At 36.6% G+C, this 15,102-nt stretch overlaps 1 protein-coding gene across 1 annotated transcript in view; it reads right to left on the bottom strand.

Annotated features, from left to right (window-relative positions):
* LOC129228329 (ADAMTS-like protein 3) overlaps positions 1-15,102 on the bottom strand; it is a 116,821-nt gene that overhangs the window by 77,127 nt on the left and 24,592 nt on the right. The window contains exons 4-6 of the mRNA XM_054863006.1: positions 7,011-7,241; positions 4,596-4,740; positions 1,487-1,616 (exon numbers count right to left, since the gene is read on the bottom strand). Of these exons, the coding sequence (XP_054718981.1) occupies positions 1,487-1,616; positions 4,596-4,740; positions 7,011-7,241 (506 nt within the window). The remainder of the gene's footprint in view (positions 1-1,486; positions 1,617-4,595; positions 4,741-7,010; positions 7,242-15,102) is intronic.

Here is a 15,102-nt window from a genome sequence, read left to right on the forward strand (position 1 = left end):
TGTTTCCAGTATTTATAAATACGTTATAACATCTGCTGGTTGCTATGTCGTAAAATAATTGATGTTCAGTTGAGTAAAATGTCACTCAAGGTCAATCTAGAAAGATAACTTAATTCACAAATGCAACAAAAATGTGTCGGGAAATGTTTACTGTAATGAACGTCATTTCCACACCTGATTTTTTTCTAACTTGTATTAATTAAATCTTTTTCATTTAAAGAATAAAATAATCAAACATCAATCAGACAACTCAACTAAAAAGCTTGAGCACCAGTTTTCTGCAACGAGGCTTTTTTTTAGAAAAGCTAATTTTGTGCCCCTGCAATTTTGGAACCAAAATGTCGGATAAGTCAGCTCCCCTTATAAAGCGGCCTTACCTCCATCCAACGAATGAGAACAAATGTCGTTCCCCAGAAGTTCTGAATGACGTTTTTGAAAGGAGTGAGCAATTTGTAAGCACAGTTGTAAGCAGGGCCTGATTAACGCACGGTCCGGCGGGTCCGCGGACCTGGGCACCACAAATTTAGGGGCACCAAAATAGCCTAGACTAAATTCACTTACTTCTTTTTTTTTTTTTTTTTTTTAAGCTCATTTTACGTTTTCTCAACTTTAAGGGAGAGGAGGCTCAAAATTTTTTAAAAATCAGCTCAAAACCTCAAAGTTAAAAACATTTCGCGTAAAGAGGTCGTTGTTCCTTAGTTCTGGAATTTCAAAGTAATTACTTGGATGATATAGATGAACATTTTCCAGACGAATTAACACACTTTCAAATTTTTGCAAAAGGTAACCCTTCTCCTGGAGAATGTTTTAAAAAGATAAGATCACTAAACATTACACATACATTTCCGAATGTGGATTCAGCCCTGCAGCTTCTTCTAACCTTGTCTATCAACAGCTGTTCCAGTGAACATTCCTTTTCATTTTTGAAAAGAATCAAAAATCATTTGAGAAGCTGCGTTTCTCAGGATAATTTACAGGCATTTTCCTCATTGACCATTGAAAATTCTGTGACATCAAACATAGATTTCGATTATTTGATCGACACATTTGCCTCTGTTAAAGCCAGAAAAAAGCCTTTTTAAAAAATGGTGTCAGAATTAGTAATTTTTTTTTTTTCAGTTTTAAATTGTTTTTTAGCTTTTTTTTGTCTTAAGGTAAGGCAATTTTAACTGTGATTAGTATGGTGACTATCAAGTGTTCGGTATTCAAATCCCAGGTTTCCTTTCAAATATAGTAATGTTCCTTTAAAATGAAGTTTCTAGTATATTAGGTTTCTAGTATGAAACATTGACTTTAAAATTGTGCGAATTTTCTCATGGGGGGGGGGGGGGGCACCAACATCTACTCAGGACCTGGGCACCAGTTTGGCTTAATCGGGCCCTGGTTGTAAGCAATAAATCCGAGGTTTTACAAGCAAGGGTAATCAAAATACTAAATCTGGCATATGTCTGAAAGTGGATAATGAATTCCATCGTTTTGTACTCACACCACAGGACAAGGAAACCTGTTGCAATGCTTCGCTTTGGTTCTGGGCCGGATGGACAAGTTGCACAACCTCGGGTCCACTGCTTCGTTGGTTTCCTTGTTTCGGCAAAACGATTCGGAGAGCTGGATACCTAGTCAAGAAGTTATCAAATCATCTTCTGCGAGCAAACAAAGACAAAAGGTACAAGTTGCTTTTGTGCTCCAGTGAAAACCGTCTGGATGCAGTGCACAAATTACACATTAAAACCCACATTATGATTGGTAAAATAAGAAATAAGACCACTTAATTGCACAAAAATGCAGATTACTACACTCGTTTTGGGGTCACAAGAAACCCGTATTGTCAGATGTCTTTTCATCCCTGCTCACTTATTTTGCACTGACAAAGAGATTCTCTGTATCCATGAGACACGTGTATCAGGGTGGGCAGAAAAAACGATATTTTCGAGAAACAACTTCTAATAGCAAAAAAAAAAAAAAAGTTGTGTATTGACATAATAAACATGTGAAAAAAATTTTAAAAAAAATAATATTTATGTTTTGAGGTCGCTCATTGAATGAAAAATTTGATAAAAAAGGTAAAAAATGGTCAATTTACAAATATTTCTATAAAAATCACAAAGATCAAAAAAACTTTTCTAATAGCATTTAATGCTTCCTTTTAATACTCTTACAACATATCTTCCAATGTATTTGAATCCCTTTACATTTTTTGTTTCGCCCTTAAGCCACAAAATTACGTGATAACCAAAATTCGACGCTTTTAGCTTTTTTTCTACATTGCAGTATTAGCTTTTGTATATTGCAAAAAAGAAAAGGGGGAAAAGGGTGGGGGAAGAAATAAAACCAAAACTGCTTACTAGAAAACAATTAACTCTATTTTAAGTGCCACAACAGTGAATACCAAACTTTGCTTAATCTTTATTTCGGAGTCTTTTCCCCCTTTCTCTCTTTCTTCCTTTCTTTTTTTTCCTTTCTTTTTCTCTTTCCTTTTCTCTCTTTCTTTTCTTGCGTCATTATTGCCATCCCACCCAAGGCCCGACCCCCCAGTTTCCGAATAGGCTGACATGGCCTTTCGTCGGGCCTGCAGAGAACCCGATTTGCCGAGATCCCCCTACCCGCTTTGGGCCTACCCCACAGGCAAGGAGGATTTTCGGAAAGGTTAGAGTTTTGATGATTTTTTTTTTTTTTTTTTTTTTTTTGTTAAAAACGAGCATTAGAACCTGAATTTCTACCTGAGATAAAAACAATGATAAGAACAGAAAATTATGAATGATAAAAAAAAGTAAAGAAAAACTATATTTTTTACTATCAAAGTTAGCGTACCCGCTTTTGGCGTATTTCCGCAACATGTACACTGATATTGATACCATGGACTCTCCGCGGCATTCCTTATCTCTCACTTCGGCGCCTACCCCCTGATCCTAAAGGTTTGACGAAATACGTTGTCTGAGTTTAATGAATCCCCTACTCCTATTAGTAATGTGATTAGTAATTTTCATAAAAAGTAACTCTTAAACTTTCCGAATCAAATAAGATTGCAAAGCAATCTTATCAGCGAGCAGGGGCAGAGACCCCTAGTTGTGTATTTAAAAAAAAAAAAACTTTTATTTTCCTTTGTTTTGTTAACTGCCTCATTGTCCTTTTCGTCTGAAAAGCGCCACCTAAAGGCGAAATTTTGTATTTTTTTTTTTTTTTTTTTGAGCAATTACGAATTGCTTATTGTTCCACTTTACCGAAGATGACGTTGCTCTGATTTTTCAGATTACCGTGACGACAAGAATGAGTTTAACTCGTTGTTTAATATTTATTAAGAGGAGAGATTTTCGTCGCTATGGTTACAAATCGTTTGTGTTCATTCACGGCTTAACTTAAGCATGAAACAACTCTGCGAACTCCGCTGTCCACGGGCCTCCGCGAGTGGGACCATTCCTCGACAGTAGCGTCTATACCCTACACACACACACACACCACACGCCTGCATACACACACACTCGCGATTGCGAAAATCATAATTTGGAATTCACGGTGTCAAAAATTTACATTTGTTTCTCTTTTTCTTTTCCTTCTTTTCCCCTTTTTTTTTTTTTTTGTAAAAATTTGGCCCGCATGATATTACCTAACACATTTGAAGTAACATTCAAGTTGAATCCTTTCACTTGAGCCGGAGCTTTAAGCCTCTGAGTAGTCTAAGTTTATTTTTAACCACTCTGCATTTCGATCTAACTGATACGGCTATCAACCAATGATTATTATCCAAAATTAAGCGATCGTACCAAAATACCAGTTCAGATTCAGTATATCCTTAAGATTTTAAAACAAATAAAAAGCTTTGATACAGTAAAGGGCCTAAGAGTTATAAATAGTTTGCTATAAATCTATTATACCCCTCCCCATTTATTTTGACCCCCCAGAGTCAGAGAATATGAAATTCAAAAAACAAAGAAATAAATTAAAATATTTTGAGGCAATCATTACTAGGTGAGGTTGACGTGCACAATCAGTCATTTTCACAACATTGATGAGAAGACTGACACTGGTTTTTAAATATTCCCATGTAACAACAAAATTGAATATATCATTGTTTCTTTTTATTTTTTCTTTTATACTATCACGTCCCCCCTTGAAGTTCATTTACGCCCCCAACGTTGAGAATCGCTGATGTAGAATGCGATGTGATCTCAGAAAGTAAGACAAACTTTTCTTCTGTACCACAATGAGTCTTAATCTACCATTGGGTAACAGAAAAATGAAATGAACCCGTCAGATGCCTACAATTACCAATGAAATGAAAAATTACACTCTGAACCCAGGCTAAAAATAAAAATCCCAGGCTTAAAAATTGCTCGGATGCTTTTATTTTAACACACCCCTGACATAATTATGCTGTAGATAATTCATCGAATGTAAAACTTCGTTTATTCCCGTTTTATCCGGCATACGACAACCACTGAAGCAATAAATCACTTAACCATGTTTCGAAGTCGATGCACTTCTCATCAATCGTTGTAATTTGATTGGCTAAGATCTTTGCTGGCTGACGTTTTTGTGGATTGCAGATGTCGTTTGTGTTACTTTAGACTTTACTATAAGAAATGAATCACACATACCTCCACCGCAGGTGACCGAGCATTCGCCGTAATCTCCTTCTTGCCAAATAAAGGTGGGTTTTTGGCAGGTGGATCCGTCTCCTCCGCATATTCCACATTCGTCGACTTTTAAGTTGGAGCCTACTCTAAGATCACACCCGATTGGCTACAGTTACAGAAATAAAAGAAACAAAATAAGTATATAAGTTAAAAATGCGTATGGAACTAAATTTTGGGCAAAGGAAGAAAATGCATTAGATGGAGGGGAGGAAATTGCCATTTTGAAAACGTTTCTCACACAGTAATCTTCTGTTCGCATACATTTACCAGTTGGTTGATTTGATGACGCCAAGGTTATTGTCTATAAGATGTGTCATTAGTTTTTATTAACCAGTAGTTCTATTAGAACGCCATTGGTTAGTCACAGGTTCGTCAAGATTGATTTGGTGATCTATGCGAAGACAAGGTAAGAAATTCGAAACGTCGCAGGTAACAATTCGGAATTTCACGGGTTTCTACCAATACCCTATGAAACACAAGTACTTTTGCAAACAGTTGCCTCAATTGCAGCAAATTGCTCCAAAGCAGACGGCTCAGTTATGTAAAAAATATTTTTAGCTAACAGTATGAAGATATGCTCATCTTCCTTATTATGAAGTTCGCCTAAAGGAATTGTTATAGATTCTCCAGAGCGATTCAATCTCAAACGAGGTTGGAAATAAAGTTCTAAATGCTTTAATAATGCTGGTAAACAAGTTGCTTGACATTTGCTTTAAGTCCTGCACCAGCTTCGACCATATTTGCTTCAGGGCGCCTTCCTGGTTGTCAAGCTACTACTCTAAATTTTTCCTGTAGTGTTCCTGATACAGGGTGTCCTGAAAAAGACTGACTGTTTTTAAAAATGTATAACAGGAAAACGGTAAATAATAAAAAAATAATTCTTGCAGAAAATTCATGTGGTGGGTCGTAAATCCAAAGAGTTCCAAATTTTAGATGAAAATTTTTCCAATAGATGGCGTTGCAGATAGTAAGCCCGCAAATCAGAAAAAATGTATAGAAAATTACATCATAATTTTTTGAAAATAATGAACAAATGAACAAAACAATAGCCGACGCGTCGGCTGTAATCCCAAGTCGCAATCGGAGGAAAAATCGGTGAATTTCAATTCTTCTTTTTTGACTTACTATGTGCAGCGCCATCTATTGAAACATTTTTGAACTAAAATGTGAAACTCGGGGGGGTGGGGTGGAGGGGGGGGGAATTTAGGGCTCACCATATGAATTTTCCGCAAGAATTTGTTTTTTATAATTAACCGTTCTCCTGTTATAAATGTTTAAAAACAGTCAGTCTTTTTCAGGACACCCTGTATATTCCAGAAGCGTGACTGACTTTATTGGAAAGGCTTCTGAACTCTTCAGAAAGATTATAGGTTTCGAAAGCAAACATGGCTGATGCAGAGGCAGGATTGTAAGCTAATACCGATCAGCTCACTGGCAGCAATTCTTGTAAAGCTCTAAACACCCCAGAGACCGCATTCCCCAATCTTTTGGAACTCAGACAAGATACAAGCTCAGCAACGAGCTGATAAAAAACTGAGTACATCTTCATACTGGTAGTTAAGATGTTTTCAATACAGGGAGAAATCTGCATTTATGAAACTTGGAGTATTTCAGAAAATGTTTCGCAAAGAATTGTTTTTCCCCGGGAAGCTGGGGGGGGGGGGGGGAACAAAAAAATCCAAAAATCCCGGAACGTTGCCCAGAAATAATCTTTGACGTTTCGGAATTTTCTTACAGTGCATACACTCAGATTCAGCACAAACACTGATGAAAAAAATTAATATATTTTTCACGGTTTTCTCGTTTTACTATAACGCAACGTGTTTTATTTATTTACCAGCGGTACCCGCACGGCTTTGCCCGCAGTAGAAAAGTAAAAGGTCATTTGATTTGCCTGTATATTTACAAATAATGGATGATGAATTTCTCGCTAATTTGTTATGTTAAATTGCTCGCCCATGTTACGGTTCCACGTTATGGTTATTTGGTAATTTACTCGTCCACGTTATGATAATTTGCCGTATTAAATGTTCTTAAAATTGGAACAGAAAAAGAACAAAATCGAATTTTCGAAAAATCGCTTCGAGGTGCACACTCCCATGCCACAAACTAATTTTGCGCCAAATTTCATGAAAATCAGCCGAACGGTCTAGGCGCTATGCGCATCACAGAGATCTTGACAGAGAGAGATCCAGGGATTCAGACATCCTGACAGAGAGAGATCCAGAGATCCACACATCCTGACAGAGAGAGATCCAAACATTCTGCCAGAGAGTGATCCAGACCGAGATACTTGTAGCTTTATTATTAGTAAAGATTTATTAAATTTGATTGAGTAAACTTATCCGTACAAATTGTGTGAGCATTTGGGAGTACCTGGCATTGTCCATCGACACACATGTCCAGCGCTCCCTCCCGGCAGCGCGTTCCATCCTGCACCTTCTTGGAGTGCTTAGCCACGAAATTGTATCCGCGGGCTCTGCAGGTGAGGGCGCAGGGGTCTTCCGGGTCGTGGAATGGCACCCAAGAGTACTTCCGGCCACGGTAAGGACGATCGTCGTGCGCAGAGCACTGCGCAGCTCGAAAATCACTGGCTTCTGGACAGGGCTGGAGAAAAAGAAGTTTCTTTTAAGTACTGGAATGTCACATCAACTGATAATGCAGCATGTTGCGTTATAATTTAAGAAAATATTACAGTAGAGCTCAAATTATCCGAACTCTGACTAACCGACTTCCTGATTATCCAAACCGCTTTCAGAATTTCAGAGAAAAAAAAAAGAAGGAATTCTACAGAGTCTGGCAAAGTAATGATTCGATCCACTTGCGCAATCCCTCCTTTGTTTGAGTTGTTTGCGGCGCGAATATTTTTATGATTAGCCACTATCTCATAGGACAGTTTTAATACTGACTATAATGAACAGTCATAGAAAAAAAATGAAACAGTCGTTCGTATTCAACGACTATTGACAATAGAGATACGTGTAAGGTGTTATTTTTTCAGAAATAATGTGTTTTACATAATTATGTTATTTACCTGTTGTTAAGGGGTCGTCTTCATATTAAAACGAGCATTAACTTCAAATTTTTCAATAAGAACCCCCCCCCCCCCTTTTTTTATCACATACTTGTGATCTTTTTTAACTTTATATACAAAATTTTGTTTAATTCGATCAGCCGTTACTTCAGAATTGAGTTTTGAAAAATCCCTCTCGTAATGTTAAAACGTATTTTGATATTTTCACACAAAACACAAAAACTAGATTAGGTACGGCAAAATTTTTTTTTTTTGTATCAAAATATGAATCGACCCAAAAATAAAAACTTCATTTACAATAGCTAAAATGTAAATTTAGATTTTTTTATGAATTATAATTATACTTTTTGAAAAAAATATGATCTGAAACAGGAAAACAATTTAGAAGAGCTTTTATGCGAGAATCCCAATGTGAGCTCAAAATATTAAGTAGTTTTCGCGCTATGCTTAAAATTTCATCTTTTTCCACTTTAAGGGACCGTATACCTTTTTAAAACAGAAATTATTAAAGTTGGTTTATTCATTAAAAAAAAAAGAACAAAATTGTTTGCCAAAGTAAGCAAACCAATTATAACGTGGTTTTTCTGCATTAAAGTTACGTCTTTGGATTTTTTAAGTGTATAAATTTATTCGCTGTCTCTGCAGAAGAGCAACATTATGTTGCAATAGTCAGTTTTATGTGAATTACGTTTGACCGTCAATATGTAAATAATGCGAAATAGTATTTCATTGTCTAAAACGAGCTGATGTGTGCATCACATGACTTCCTTTTACTCCAATTTAATGTCATTTTCTGATTATCGGCAGTTTTAATGTGATTCAATAGTTTACTTTCTAAATATCACCAACAGTAGCCAAATTGAAACCAGATTTAAAAAAAAGAAAAAATCTCGCCAAATTTGTCGCCAAGTTGCAAAAAAAAAACTTGGCGAGCAAAAGACTGGCGATATATCGCCAAGTGTCCACCAAATTATAACATCACCTGAGTTTACATCGAAATTAACAATGATTTTCCCCCAAAAAGGGACAAAAGACCTTTTTAGAAACACCCGAATGCAACCAAAAAGGGAGGTGCACAACTAGACCCCACTAGGAGTCTACGTACTAAATTTTAACTTTCTAGGCAATTTCGTTCTTAAGTAATACGACATACATACGCAGGTAGGCACAAAAGCACATACATACATACAGACTTCACGAGAAAACTTGTTGTAATTAACTGTGAAATCGTCAAAATGGTTATTTCGCGTGTATATACGTTCTTAGGCTCTTATCCACTTGTTGTCGAGTCGAAAACAAAACTCAACATTCATTCGGGGGTTAGCAAAATTGAAAATAAGGTCGATTTTTGAGTGAAATTTTTTTCGCGAATACAATACTCCCTTTTTTGTAAAAGGAAGTAAAAAGAATACTTTATAGAACATTTTAAGTTAAAATCTACACTTAAAATACTTCCGTTCTTTTTCTTTTTTTTTTCTGCGTTAAGCCATTGCAGTATAATCCTTTTGTAAAAGAATAACTTTGAAAAAAAAATTAACATACGCAACTTCTTCACAGGAACATACAATAAAACCTCATTGTCTTGCTAGTCATGTTGCAATAGGCAGTGTAGAATGGAACGTCTCAGTGATAATTTGCTTAAAGGAAAAACTATTCCCCCGTCTAAATCAGAAAAAAGCACTCGAAAAATAGTCGACAGTGTGAAATTTCTCCTTTTACAGTAACCAGATGGGTCAATAGAAAATATTTGCTCTTACATTATTTTGCTGATTTTTACAATTTTTTTTTTCGTAAAGTGCTTGAAAAAATTTAAATGTGTTAAGATCTAGGGGAGAAATGTCAGTAAGCTTTTGAGACCGAATTATGCACGCAAAGTAGTTGTTTTGGCTAATTGTAAACTTTTTTTTTTAAACTTCATCAAAATTTAATAAAACATTAATTTGGATGTAAGATTAAGTTCAGTTCGTGTCTGTTTTTAATTATATATATAATTTAAATACTATGTTTTATTTACTTTCTCTGTCATTGTCTGATTTTACATTTAAATCGTTCTCCCAAGCCAAAGATAAAATTTCAAATTTTTTTCTTATTTTTTTAAATAACATTGAAAAATATGAAAAAAAGGAAGTTTCCTAAAAATTGTAATCAACTACTAGACGCCTATTTAATTAAAGTGTTTCAAAAACCAATTTCTGAATATTCGACTCCAACTTCATGCTATTGAAACTAGAGCCCCTTGAAAAGGACAGGCTGACTTATCCGACATTTTGGTTCCAAGACAAAATTGGATTCAACCTCGTTTCTAGTATTTATAAATACTTTATAATATTTATTGGTTGCTATGTCGTAAAACAATTGATGATAAATTGAGTAAAATGTCACTTAAGGTGAATTTAGAAAGATAACCTCGTTCACAAATTCAGCAAAAATGTATCGGGAAATGTTTACTGCAATAAACCTCATTTTCACACTTTATTTTTTTTTAAATTTGTATTAATTAAATCGTATTCATCTACCGCTTAAAATAATCAAACATCAATCGGACAACACACCTATAGCTTGGGCACCAGTTTTCTGCAATGAGGCTTTTATACAAATACGATTTTTTTCGCCCGACAATTTTGGAACCAAAATGTCGGATAAGTCAGCTCCCCTTATATAGGAGCCTTAATTGAAACTAAACGCGTTTTCTGATATTGTACTTTTAACACTCACCGGGTCACACGGTCCAGCTTCGCGTGCTGACTATGGCCCGCGCATTCACTGCAATATTCTAAAGCTTCTAGCTATCCCATCCTAACGACGGGCACAAGAGCCTTTAACTGCGATTAATCGGGCAATGAAGCAAATCTCATGTCATTGAAGCTGAGAATGCCAACAAACTGGTGGGTTAAACAAAATTTATCTTGCCAGCGAAGACCGTAAACATATAGCAGATAAATATACAGGGTGTTTCAAAAAGAATGACCCGATTTCAAAAAATCATAACTATTCAGATTTTAATTCGTTTAATCAAATAAAGGTATCGTTAGGATGGGGAAAGTCTCGAGTTCCACGGAGTTGCCGAAAGGCAGCACTAACTCTCTTTCTTCGCCCGTCATTTCTATGTTTGCGAAAATAGCGATTGCACGACAAAAATTGCATTGTGTTCTACGCTTCGCAAGGTGCGAGTCCGAAACAACTGTTCAGCGTGATTTTCGACGAGAACACTCTGGTGTTGAACCTCCTGCCCCGAAGAGCATCAGAAAATGGTATAAACAATTCAAAGACACGAGTTGTTTGTTTAAGCAGCGGAAGCAGTCGATGCAGACATGCTTGCAAAAGTTAAGGACGAATTTGACTACCGTGTAGAGATATGCCACGCATCCAAAGGTGGACACATTGAGCACCTTTAATTTTGTAGGCAAAAAAACTTTATCCATGAATTATAAAATTAATCTGAAGTGTCTATTTTTAATAGTTTTCATAATATACGCATTTCAAATCGGGTCAATCTTTTTGAAACACCATGTACTTTACCTACCAGTTTGTTCTTGCTAGTGCCTGATACGATTGAGGTTGTTCTCTTGCAAGCATATGGTGCGCAAAACAAAACCAAATAATACTAAGGTTTATTTGCATGTGTAAAGTTACAACATCCAAGAGATGCAAAAAAGTTGCACTGTAAAAAAAATCTGTAAAATTTACGGAAAAAAACTGTCAGCCAGGACGCCAGTTTTCTTCCGTTTATTTTACAGAAATCTTCCGTATTTTTATTATTTATTCAAGCTGATTTATTATTTTATGAAGATTAAAAAATGAAACTATACTTTTATAAATACATTTCAATATTTACTATACTACTACGAAATACATGTATACAATGGTAAATTTCCGAATATGCCTCTGTAACAGATGACAAAAAAATATAATAATAAAATATTGATTAGGATGCAATGAAATGGAAGTTGCAAACGATTTAAGACTTACTCGCTTTAAATAAATATAAGATCAAAAAACTCGAGCACGAGAACCAAAATCCAACCAGGCGGGCGAAATTTCGAAGAAAAACAAAGTACGCGGTGAGGCGATGGTAACAGTTAACGCTTATAACCGGTTACAGATTGAAAAAAACAGAGAAATCCTGTATTTTATTACGAACAGTTTTTTTCTGTAAAAAATACGGATAACTTCTTCAAAATTTACAGTTTTTTTTTACAGTGCGGATTTCGGTTCATCTCGGTTTAAGTTAAAATAACTTTTGTCTTTTTGAATTACGGGTTGGATCCATCTCGAATATCGTTGTTAGAAACAGCACTGGGAAATTACTTACCTAAATTGCTTTTAAGAGCTATTAACTAAAACCGCCGATTGCGTTATGTTTTTTTTTAATAATACCATGAATGGTGATCTTTCGCATCAAATTTGGATTTGAAATACACTGCTCGACATTGAAAATGCAACACCAAGAAGGAGTGTTCAGAAATTTATGCAAATTTTAGAGTAGACGTACATTACTGAGTTATGTAAATGATGTGAAATGCGCAGCTCTCCGACGCACGTGAAGTATGATATAAGGGAAGGAACTTGCAGGATAGGCAATATTTGTGTCGTTATTTCTGACTCGAGAATTATCGAAGAAATTTAGTTTTTGTCTTGGAGGATACGTGTAACACGAGAGAATGCCAGGCCGCCGTCAACGAAGGCACTTCCAGCAGATAAACGATTTTACGAGGGATATGGTGATCGGACTGAGAAGGAGAGTTTGGTCCGTACGTCAAATCGCAGCTGATATCCACATGGATGCGAGCACAGTGCATCGGCTGTGCTGAGGATGGTTGGAACAACGAAATGTGGTAAGATTGAGGGGTGCAGGGGCAGCCAGAGTGACGTCAGAACGCGTGGGTCGACGCATCCACCAACAAGCTGTAGCAGACCCACAAGTCACTTGTTCCTCGATTCTGCAGCAGATGCAAGATACCCTGAATGTTCCCGTGTTAACCAGAACCATTTCCCGTCGTTTGGTCGCACGTGGTCTGCAATCACGGCGTCCGCTAAGAAGACTGCCATTGACCCCACAACATAGACTGCAACGTTAAGTATGGTGCCAGACTAGAGCGACGTGGATGACAGAATGGCGAAATGTCTTGTTATCAGATGAGTCCTGCTTCTGTTTATCCAGTGATAGTAGCCACATGCGTGTGTGGCGTCGACGTGGAGACAGATCTAATCCGGCAGTAACTGTGGAACGTCCCACGGCACGACAACGTGGCATAATGGTCTGAGGCGCAATTGCGTGCAATTACATATCACCTCTAGTTCAGGGCACTATGACGGCCCAACGATACTTGGATAATGTGCTGTTGCCGGTGGTAATCCCTTACCTTCAAGGGCTACCTAATGCAATTTTTCAGCAGGATAACGCCCGACCACACAGTGCTCGCATTTGCCAACATGCTCTCCAAGGCACACAGATGCTTCTCTGTCCATCATAATCTCCTGACCTGTCATCAATCAAACATGTGTGGGATGTGATTGGACGCCGTTTGCAGACTCTGTCCCTGCCACGTTCAGAAGACGAACTGTGGCAAATGGTTGAAAGGGAACGGAGAGCCATCCCTCTGGACACCATCCGCACCCTTATTGACTTTTTGCCTAGACGTGTTTCTTCGTGTATCGCTGTCCGCAGTGGTCCTACATCCTACTGAGCCGACGCCGTTCTCGCTCTGTATTCTGCCTATCATTTTGAAATTAAGGTCATTTATTATTCCTTGCTATCTCTGTCTTTTTTCCGAATATCATTACTTTCTGACCACTCTTTCTTGGTGTTGCATTTTCAATGTCGAGCAGTGTAAATTCTCGTTTTTTGATTACAATAAAGCCGCTAGAACAACTACTGTGTTTTGTCCACTGTGTTAATTCAAACAACCAAATGTTCCCAAATAAAGTTCGAGTTTGAAAGGTTTGCTCATTAACAGGTATTTATATTCTCCTGTTTCTGTTTTATTTTTTAGATTGAAACTTTGTTCATTTTATGTATTTAAAGCAAATTTTCACGGAATGAATGGGCCTTGCTTCGCTCGAGTCACCAATCTATTTAATGCAGCGTTTTCCCACGTTGTGCGGTATATTTTTTATATATTTTTTTTTGCGATGTACCAAACTTCTTCCTTCTGCGAAATTAAAAACGTGAAATGCATTTTATATCAAAAGACCTTCTATTCATTCCAAAATATTTACATAGCTTTTCTAGGTATAAGGTTTCATATTTACATTTCTGATGATTAATAATAAATTACACATCTGAATTATTAAATAAGCAATGCAATAGGTTCAAAATCCAAAAAGTCTAAAAATTCCATTACTTTCAATTAGTCATTATTCGATTTAATACACAACGATCTATACGAGGGGATCCGCCAGTTCCCAATCGTTTTTCTAAGGTTGATCCAGATAGACAAAAATCAGTAAATATTTTACTGTTTTTCAAAAAAAAAAAAAAAATCGACCATAAATCGCTTTGCGGCGCAACATTATCGGCCAAAAAGTATCGAATTACGGGAAAAAAAGTGAACCAAAAAATCTAGAATTGAACTGGATAATATCGGTCTTTTCTTAGTTTACATTCTGCTACTTAATAAGTCGTGACCTTGAAAGTACCGTTTTAAATTTGGAGACGATCCCTAAATCGTTTTTCGTTAATAACGTCTGTTCTACTCGCACGGAATGCAATGAAATTTCGTACCCAGGCTGCGTTTTGCTGTCTAAACATAATTATGCAGCAAAAAGTAGGGGTAGTTCCCTTTCAAAATCAAGACTTAGTGCTAATTTTACTCCGTATATGGTCCCTTATCAAAATTTTACCTACGTAGTTTTAAAGAAGACTTTAAACCATGTCGGATGACACCTTTCTTTCCTTTCTAGCATGTATAATGGCCAAATAATTAAAATTGTTTCGTTTTTCTTTCTATGACTGTACATTCAATTTCTCTTCAACTCGTTAAATTTGGCTCTTTTCTTAAAATTTCGGCTGAACTTTTATCTCGACAACGGATGGATGAGAGCAAATAGTTTTTGTGTCAAAAAAATTTCTCGTTATACTCTTTCGAATGCTACTTATTTCAACTTTTTTCATTATTACCCTATACGTGTGATTCCATGGTCAGGAGAACGTTCTTAACAGCGGAGAATACATGTGAGATTCATCCCTGTTCCAGAACGAGCCCTTTCTGGAGAAAACCACCATTAACAGTCAGAAGCACCCCGATGGGAGGCTACTGTGACACTCCAAAAATGTCCTCATTCGGCACATTTTGTCAGAAGATTCGGCACATTATTATCATCCGGCAAAATTTAGAATTCTATTTGGCAAATTTATGAGTTCCATATGGCAAAACTATCATCATTTTGCAAAATTTGAACTTCTATTTGCCAAGATTATCATCATTCGGCCGA

Source organism: Uloborus diversus, chromosome 8 (genome assembly GCF_026930045.1).
Source record: "Uloborus diversus isolate 005 chromosome 8, Udiv.v.3.1, whole genome shotgun sequence".
NCBI classification, from domain to species: Eukaryota; Metazoa; Arthropoda; class Arachnida; order Araneae; family Uloboridae; genus Uloborus; species Uloborus diversus.